Source organism: Quercus lobata, chromosome 2 (genome assembly GCF_001633185.2).
Source record: "Quercus lobata isolate SW786 chromosome 2, ValleyOak3.0 Primary Assembly, whole genome shotgun sequence".
Classification (NCBI taxonomy): domain Eukaryota; kingdom Viridiplantae; phylum Streptophyta; class Magnoliopsida; order Fagales; family Fagaceae; genus Quercus; species Quercus lobata.
The window spans coordinates 31,950,903-31,960,782 of NC_044905.1; the positions used below are offsets into that span (position 1 = coordinate 31,950,903).

Genomic DNA, 9,880 nt, shown 5'->3' on the forward strand with positions numbered 1-9,880 from the left:
AAAAAAAAAAGAGTACCTATTAATTTTTTTTTTTTTTTTTTAAATCTCCATAATTGGAAACGTTGGAGACTACCGTTGCGATTTTCTCTCCGTGTAACCGCTATTTCTGACTTGCAAAATATAAAACACAAAAAAAGAGTGGTTTTTAATCTGATCGAAGGAATTTCTAGGGTTTTGGGCATGAGGGATTCGAACGCGGACCTCTTCGATCCCCGAACGATCATGGACTCGGACTGCGCTACCGGCAGTCTCGGACCCGGGCCCGTTTCCGATTCGGACTTCGCGTTCGCCTTCAACGACAGCAATTTCTCCGATCGAGTTCTTAGAATTGAAATAATTCCCGATTTGCCCGAGACCAAATCGAACGGCGATGGTTGCACCAGCATCGCCGATTGGGCCCGAAATCGGAAGAGACGGAGGGAGGACATTAAGAAAGACTCTGGTAAGAGAATTCTTGCTTTTTAGGGATTTGGGGCCTTAGACTTTGTGAAAATTTTGATGTGAGAATTATTCCAATTAGCTCCACTCGTAAAATTTAATTATATTGTTTTACTTTTTAGGGATGGGAATTTGTGAAAATTTGATTGTTTGTTTGAGAAAATTGTTGATAATTATTCCAATTAGGTATTGTTTTTCCTTTTTAGGGACGGGAATTGTTAATTCCTGAAAATTTGTGAAATATTGAATGTTTGTTTGACAAAAATCTTTTGAATTATTCCAACTAGTTCAATTGGTAAATTTAAATATATTGTTTTACTTTTTAGGGATGGGAATTGTTAATTCCTGAGATTTGTGAAAATTTTGATTGTTTGTTTGACAAAATTCTTGAGAATTATTGCAATTAGCTCAACTGGTAAATTTAAATATATTGTTTTCCATTTTAGGGATGGGAATTGTTAATTCCTGAGAATTCATGAAAATTTGATTGTTCATTTGACAAAATTCTTGAGAATTATGTGGGTTATAGTTAGCTTAAGTGGTAAATTTAAATATATTTTTTCCTATAATATGATATAAATTGCAACTCTAAGTACATCCAAACAACTGTAATGTTCACTCTCAGGAATTTTAATTCTTGTCTCAAGAATTTATAACTTTCGGGATTTGAAATTCTCAACAACTGAACAGACTCTATGAAGAGGAGGAGGAGGAGGAGGAGGAGGTGCCTTTTGAGCCATAACTCATTAGCTCAACTGATTTCCGTTGTAAATGTGCAACATTTCCAAGGGTACCCAAGAGCATGTTGTAGAAAATTCTGGACCATCATGGTGAAGCGGTTGAACCAGGAGCAGTGCCTAATGTGGTCTGAATTTCCTCATTTTGATTTGATGGTTTTATGGCCCTTGAAATCCATGGTTGTCTATTGAAACATTACAGTTTGATTATTTTCAGCAAATTCAAAGAAAGAGGCAACCTACTCCACTTTCCAATTCTAAATAGCATGCCTAAAAGTAGAACTCCAATAACAAGTACCTCCCTCTTCCAAATCCACATATGAGAGGTGTCGAAAACATCTTTTTCAATTGGATTTGAATTTGAAAAGCAAAATTGTGATGATCTTGGATTTCGCCGTATTGCTTGGCCATTTAACTTATGATCGCCCTTCTTCCCAATGCAAAAAAAATGCTTTTCTTGGAGTTTAATGGTTTGTGGTGCTATGGAGAAGAACAGAATGCTTTGTGGAGGAGGGTGGTAAATTTAAAGTATGGCACCACTTGGGAGAATTGGTGCTCTGTCGAGGTTTGGAAGCCAAACAGTGCGAGTCTGTGGAAGAATATTAGAAGATAGGACAACTTCTCGCATTTTTACATATAAGCTGTTGGTGATGGTTCTAAAATTCAGTTTAGGCATGATCTGTGGAATGGTGAGACTACTATTACGGAGAGATATCCTAATCCTTTCCTAATTGCTAGGGATAGAGATGCTAAGGTGGTGGCTTCTCTAAAGTGCAGAAATTGTTGCTTTTGTTGGAATCCTTCATTCATTTGAGAGGTGCATGAGAGAGAATTAGAATCTATGACTCAATTAGTGGTTGACATATATACTACAATGATTCCCTCGTTTGTGGGGGGGGGGGGGGGGGTTGTGGATAAATTAGAATGGTTCTTTTTGAAAAATCAAGGTTTCCAAGTGAAGAACTACTACAAGACATTGAGAGGGGGAGGGAATCTCTTCATTGGAAGAGCATTTGGAAAAGTGCACCCTTCTCGTGGTTTGTGTTATGAGGAAAGAGTTTGACTATGGAGTACCTAATAAAGAAAGGGGTAATTATTATGAATAGGTGTTTTATGTGTAAAATCAAGGCTCAGGAATTGTGGTCTTCACTTTTTTGCTTGGTTGGTGTTTCTTGGGTACTGCTTTATTCCATGTTGGATTTTGGGAGGGACATCTTGGCGAGAGAAGCCATGGGGGGATTTCAAAAGTTGTTAATGTTTTGCCTTTGGAGAGAAAGAAATGCTCATTGCTGTTAGGGGAAAGGGCTGCACACGATGAAGTTGATGTTCTTATTTTTCAAGACATTAGATGAATGGGCTATTCTCATACATTTCGACTGTGGACTTTCTAGAGTTCCTGGACACCATGAATTCATTAATCTTTATTGTACTTTATTTTTTATTTTTGCTTGGGCTTTTCCTTTGTATACTTTCCATGTGCTAGGTTTGTGCTCCTTTCACACTTTTTCTTTTAATGGATTTTTATTTCCTATCAAAAAAGTTTAATGATCTGTTGTATACATGTTTCCTACTTTTCTGATGTTCCTGCTATTAGCAATGGAGTGGTTAAAATAACACTCAGGTACATGTTAAGCTGTTTCCAACTTCTGATTAGTGGTAGCTTTAGTTTCATATGCATTGATGCACATTAATAGGTTGATGCACTTTTTGGTTGGAACATAGGCAGTGGGTGGAGCAGGGGAATACTTCTCTTTTGTGTTAGTAATTTCAATTAGATGCTTCCTGTTACTGTAACCGGAGATATTTAAGTACTTAAAAAATAAATAATAAATAAAAAACTGGAGGCATTTAAGTGTTTAATTGTAAAGTTTAGTGCTGGTGCCAATGAGCTCTGGCTCAAATTACACTTCCTACTCTAACCGGTGTGGGTGGAGGGTAAGGTCATGGATTCAAAACCCATTGGATATATGTACAACTTACTAATAAAATAAAAACTTTATTAGGGAAATGGCTATGGAGGTATGGTCATGAAGCTACTCATCTTTGGCGGAGGGTTATTGCCATGAATTATGGGAAGGGGAAAGGGGGGTAGAGTACTAAATTTTGTAGGAGGGCCCATGGGTGTGGTTTATGGCAAAGTATTATTGAAGGGTGGGTGACCTATTCTAAGCACTTGTCTTTTGTGGTGGGTGATGGTTCTCGTATTCTTTTTTGGCATGATAAGTGAATTGGGGATAATTCTATCAAAACTCTTTACCCTGAGTTATTTGACTGTTCAACCAATAAGGAAGCTTGTATTTCTGATGTTTTGTGTCTTCTAGGGGTGGAAATGACAGAGTGTGGAACTTACGATTTTTTAGGGCTTTTAATGACTGGGAGTTAGCAGCTTCTTTCTCCTTTCTTCACTTGATTCAATCTCGGATTCCTAGGGGTGTTGGTAGCAACAGTCTTTGTTGGGGCTTTAATGGTAGTGGGAAGTTTGATACTCGGTCCTTCTACCATAAGATTTAGGAGGCTCCTACTTCCATTTTCCCTTGGAAGGGCATTTGGAAGGTAAAGGTTCCTAAAAGGGTGGCCTTTTTTTATGTGGATAGCAGCTTACGGCCAAATTCTTACATTGGATAATCTTATGCTTTGAGGTTGTCCCTTGGCAAATCAGTGTTGTATGTGTTGTTTTAATGAGGAATCTGTGGATCTCCTTCTTGTATTTTGCTCATTAGCTCATTCTCTGTGGGTGCATATGCTTTGGTTGTTTGGGATTCATTGGGTATGCCAGGTTTTGTTGTTGACTTATTATTTTGCTGGCAGTAATGGCTTGGGAAACATAATTCCGATATTTGGAATTTGGTTCCAGGCTGTTTGATGTGGATTATATGGACAGAACGTAATTGGCGTACTTTTGAGGATATTGAGAAATCTCTAGCTCAGTTGTTAGATTTGTGCCAGCAGACTCTCTTAGATTGGTCTTGGTTTTGGGGTCTCTTGGATTGTTCTTCTCTTAACGAATTTCTTTTGTCTCTTAGCAAAGTTTTTTTATTCCAATTTTTCTTCATTTTTGTGTTGGTCTTTGTTCATTATCGTGAACACTCTGTATTCTTTTTTCTCATTCTTTTTTAATAATATTTCTTTCTTACCTATCAAAATAATAATAATAATAATAATAAAACTAAAAAAATACCGATGAGTTCTGATTTTAATTGGTACTTATTCCTACCCAAAAATGGATGGAGAAAGATTGTGGGTTCAAAAACTACTGGGTGGGCAACTTCCATAAAAAAGAAAAGACTCATTGCTAACTTTATGAGTCAGGGTAGCCAAAAAAAAAAAAAAAAACAGGTTATACCCACTGCACAAAACTCCCACTTTTGTGGGTCCGGAAGAGGTCTTAGTAGGCAGCCTTATCCCAGTTATTTTTTGAAGAGGCTGATTCCCGAAATCAAACCCATAAACTATTGCTTGCCGTCACACTAAGACCTGACCGCTAGTTGAGTAGCAAAAGTAGTAGAAGAATATTTGTTTTTCTGTTTGTCACAATTAATTATATTTCTACTAATGACCCTTGGCTCAAATGGCACTTCCTCCTCTCACAAGTACGGGTGGAAGAGGGTGAGGTCATAAATTAAAAATTGTTATAAACCTATGGGTAGAACTCACCCTTAAAAACTGGCTTGTAAAGGGAAGGTGCCAAAGAGCTTATAAACCACATAGTTAAGCTTACACTTAATCCATGTGAGACATTAGGATCATAACATACCACCACGCTCTGTAACCGACGTCCACTACGGCTCATTCTAGTGACACTGACCCAATGGTATCCCTTTCTCTTTTGGCGGCTCTACTCACTTATCAGTTATTTTTATCTAGCCTCTAGGTCGCCCCTTTCGGATCCGACCACAAAACTGCAACTCATTTGATCCCATACTCAATGAGCTACACCCGATTAGTTGGGTTGGTGGTTAGCTCTGATACCAAATTTTACAAACCCATATGTAGAACTCACCCTTGAAAATTGACTTACAAGGAGAGGTTTCCCAAGAGTTTATAAACACATGGTTAAGCTTACACTTAATCCATGTGGGACATTAGGATCATAACAAAATCTACTAGGTGTATCCCAAAAAAAAACATTTAATCATATTTCTCTCAAGATTTTGACTTCAAAGACTACTTATGCCTTGCTTGTCTTTCTGTCTACTTTTCATACTGCCACAGACATAATGTTGGTTTTAATCCCTTTTTTTTTTCTTTTTTCTTTTTTATTGAATATCAATTATACTGATTTGAAATATCATTGCTATTATTCCCTTAGCTGTGGATATCCTTGTTCACTGTGAGGAGCAGATATTGACCTGCAGCATGCCAGATACAGAGGATGGTGAGGGTTATGTTAATCAAGATGAGGAAGCTGTAGCAATGATTGAAGAATCACCTTCAGGTGTTGGAAATCATTTGAATAAACATGGTACATATTATTATTCTCTGTTATGATCCATCTCTATCTGATGTTGAAGTCCTCCTATCTATTCAATTTGGAAAACTGATTATGATTATTATGTATTAGTTATACTGATTTTTTCGGGTGGTATTTTCTCTAATTAGAAATAATGTTTTGCCCCATATGTAAGAAGAATATAAAGTGGTGCTTTTTCAAACAACCAGTAAGCTGCACAGATGTTTAGCATGCAACTTTACATTTTTGCCCATATTTGCATGTATGAATGATGGTATATAAAGCATTAGTTGCAGTAATATGGAATTTTATTATATATTAATTGACAGTGGTATGGCTTTCACTCTGTTTGAAACTTTTGTAGGTGATGAAGCTGCACCTGGCAATGACGGATTGTGGAGCATGGACTGCTCAGCAGTTCTTAGAGTCAAAACCATACACATAAGTTCTCCAATTTTAGCAGCGAAGAGTCCCTTTTTCTATAAGGTTATGGTCTTACTGTGCTGTATGCTGTTTTTGGTCCTTGGATACCTTTTTTCGCTAATTTGTTTCATGCCTCCTGCAGTTGTTTTCAAATGGAATGAGAGAGTCAGAGCAGCGACAAGTAACTTTAAGGATCCATGCATCTGGTAATTACGCATCTCTTCATTAGCTTGTTTTGGTTGCTTTTTTAATAGTAAGTTACCCACGCACTTGGTGGGTCATGAATCTAGGACTTTACACAACCTCTATTAGTTTGTTAGTGGTACTGGTTCAGAATGTTGATCTATTCTCATATCAAAGTTGTGAAATTTTTAGTTTCCAATGAAAATGACTGAATTTCCATGCATAAGATTCCAAAAAACAAAAAAGGAAAAGAAGAAAGTGATTGAATTTTCTAGGTTTTGTTCTGCTTGTCACTGTCTTCTGATTTAGTTTACCACTAGAACCCATTCCCAGTTCTAATCCTTTTGTGTGCATGTGTGTGTGTGTGTATATTTTACAAGACAAATATTAATTAATTACTCTTTTACCTTGTGTTATGTCACTGGAGCAGAGGAAGCAGCCCTCATGGATCTTCTTAATTTTATGTACAGTAATACTTTGTCAGCAACAACGTCGCCCGCTTTGTTGGATGTGCTGATGGCTGCTGACAAATTTGAGGTTGCATCGTGCATGAGATATTGTAGCAGGTTATTACGAAGCATGCCAATGTCTTGTGAGTCTGCATTGCTCTATTTAGATCTTCCTTCTAGTGTGTTAATGGCTGATGCAGTTCAGCCATTGACTGATGCGGCAAAACAGTTTCTTGCTGGACGCTACAAAGACATAACTAAGTGAGTTTTTCTCCTCCAGATTTCCTTTGTCTATCTGAATGATGCTTAATTCTTGGATCTCTTCTCTTTGGTTTATGTTATGTTCAAATTGTAAAATTTTGTTTGAGCCCATTATTCTGTAGACATAAATGTTCAAATTGTAAAATTTATGTTATGTTCAGATGATGCAAATTTATGTTATGTTCAGATGATGCAAGATTAAACCAGATCATAATATTTAAATTTCAGTGGTAGTAGTGAATTTTGAGGTTCAAAATCACAGATGAGTTTTTTATTTTTTTTTTTGGGGTTTCATCCTACAGGTTTCAGGATGAGGTGCTGAACCTGCCCCTGGCTGGTGTTGAGGCAGTATTATCAAGTGATGATCTCCAGGTGCCTTCAGAAGATGCTGTTTATGACTTTGTGCTGAAATGGGCTCGGACCCATTATCCAAAACTTGAGGACCGAAGAGAGGTCCTTGGCTTACGCCTTGGTCGCCTCATCCGATTTCCATACATGACCTGTCGAAAATTAAGGAAGGTTTTAACTTGCAATGACTTTGATCCTGAGCTGACATCAAAGGTTGTGCTTGAGGCTCTCTTTTTCAAGGCTGAGCCTCCGTATCGGCAGCGCTCCCTCGCTGCAGATGAGGCCAGTACCAGATATCATCGCTTTGTTGAGCGAGCATACAAGTATCGCCCAGTCAAGGTGGTTGAATTTGAACTACCCCGTCAGCAATGTGTTGTGTACCTGGACCTGAAGCGGGAGGAGTGTTCACTTCTGTTTCCAACTGGTCGGGTTTACTCGCAGGCTTTTCACCTAGGTGGGCAGGGTTTTTTCTTGTCCGCGCACTGCAACATGGACCAACAAAGCTCATTCCATTGCTTTGGGCTATTTTTAGGGATGCAAGAAAAGGGATCAGTCACTTTTGCTGTTGACTATGAGTTTGCAGCAAGGTCAAAGCCAACTGAGGAGTATGTGAGCAAGTATAAAGGTAATTATACTTTCACAGGAGGGAAGGCTGTCGGGTATAGAAATCTTTTTAGTATACCCTGGACGGCATTCATGGCCGATGACAGCCTCTATTTCATTGATGGTGTTGTCCATCTTAGGGCTGAGCTCACCATCAGGCAATGAGCTCTTTTTGGGTCTTGTTTTGTGGAGCTTTTGTATGTTTTCAATCCTCTGGCAACTCTCTCTCTAGTTTAACATATGCCCCTCGGAGCCTTGTTACATTTTTTTTTCTTAAGAGGCTGTGTAATAGTTGTATTATTGATGCTGCCACAGTTGCTTTTTGGAGGTAGAAGGATAAAAGTGGGGATTTGTAGTATGATGGGTGAAAAATGTATAATCTTGAATGTAATGTTTCCCGCCCCTTTAAAAGGAAGGTGCTGTTAATGTATATGTAATTACATTTTTTCATTTGCATTTCTCTCATGAAACATTACCTTTCAAAATGGCAGAATTGTATCAAAACTGTAAAAGAGATGGTTGTACATCAATGAGTATATATTTGGTGATAAAGTGAGTGAGGGTATCCAAGTTCCTACTCTTTCTACTATTGTTGCATCTTTTAGCCAGTTCTTGCATAGCTTTGTTGAAGTCTTTTGATACAAAACTGCATATTGTCTCGTTGAGTTGAGCTGCGTTGCCCGAGCCTTGGCTTCTTGTATTAGGTGCCCCCGAAGACTGCGAAGGACTTGTGAGGTGACTCGCACTCAAGATCAGTTGGATGATAGCACCCTTGGTTCAATGTCTTTTGCTCAATATAAAGTCATGTTGCCCCACAATATCCAGGCAGTTGTGGCGAAGATCTTATTCAATTCCATTTGCTCTGAGAATCTTGATCTCAAAGCCGAAACCTAGATCTAGCAAAATAACCCAAACCCAATAACCGACCTCAGCTCGCATGAGAAAATAGGGTATGAGTAATAGGAATAGCAACTCATCTTAATCCATTGAGTCTATGACCCAAACTCGATTGGGTCAACCCAATACCCAACCCTTTCATCACGCCTTGGTCGTAAAATTTTAACCTATTCTTTTTAAGCCGAAATGCAAAGACACTCATAGTCCTAGTGTATGAGTCAGGTGCAAAAGCACCTGTAGGATTTCAATTCTTCATTATAATTTCTTGAGGTTTTCATATCTACCGAATTGACTTCCGGGATTAACTTTTGATAATTGTACAATGTTTGTATTAAATTTTCTATATTGTAGATGAAAATATTAATGATATTACTTATTAACTTGACAAACAATTCTCAAATATAAATGTTTTCAGTGTCGAATCTACTATTAACATGGAGTAGATTTTTTGTAAGTTCTTTATAGATTGTATTCCTAGTTTACTTTTTTTTTCTTTACTTAACATGTGATATTCTTAAAACTGTTTGTATTGTATGAGTTAGGCCTAGTTTTTTCCTTTTTAACTTTTTAGTTTCTTTGTTCATGTACAACATTATAAAAGCCTCCATTTTATTAAGGTACAAGTACACTTACAACTATAATTTTGCCAACTTTTAACAACTAGATAAATAAGTTTGTAACAAAAGGTTAATCCAAATGCACGTGTCTCTGTGTTTTATTTTCTTCTTTTTTGTAATTACTTATTAGACTAGTAGATTATTATATTTAATTTCTTGGATTATAAACTTAAGGATTTGTGTTATGCATATTTTATCTTTGATTTTTTTTTTTTTTTTTTTTTTTTTTTTTTGGGGTGGTGGGGTGGGGGGGGGGGGAATGTGTAAAAAAAATTATAGGTCATTCTAAGTTGACCGGTCAAACTTCAAGTAAGGATCATAAGAATAAGAATGTATTTTAGGCCAACAGATTTTTGAGCCGAACCTGGTTGTTAAACTCGAACCAAATAACTAGACCCATACTTCTCTTGTGTACTCATACAAGATTTATAGCAAAATCTAGAATGAATTGTGAAAGAACTTCTTACCCTACGT

General features: G+C 37.3%; 1 protein-coding gene across 4 annotated transcripts; it reads left to right on the top strand.

Moving 5' to 3' along the window:
- LOC115975352 (BTB/POZ domain-containing protein POB1-like) lies at positions 1-8,481 on the top strand. 4 transcript variants are annotated; one of them, XM_031096100.1, is made up of 7 exons: positions 2,087-2,658; positions 2,770-2,796; positions 5,485-5,637; positions 5,990-6,111; positions 6,191-6,254; positions 6,662-6,941; positions 7,244-8,481. In XM_031096100.1, exons 3-7 carry the CDS (start codon positions 5,532-5,534, stop codon positions 8,055-8,057), a joined length of 1,386 nt encoding a protein of 461 aa, XP_030951960.1. In that variant the 5' UTR covers positions 2,087-2,658; positions 2,770-2,796; positions 5,485-5,531; the 3' UTR covers positions 8,058-8,481. The 4 variants fall into 4 exon arrangements, with proteins under 4 accessions (XP_030951957.1, XP_030951958.1, XP_030951959.1 ...); XM_031096097.1 differs by lacking the exons at positions 2,087-2,658; positions 2,770-2,796 and adding an exon at positions 1-442; XM_031096098.1 differs by lacking the exons at positions 2,087-2,658; positions 2,770-2,796 and adding an exon at positions 10-442 and having other exon boundaries at positions 5,485-5,610.
- The last annotated feature ends 1,399 nt before the right edge of the window (positions 8,482-9,880 follow it).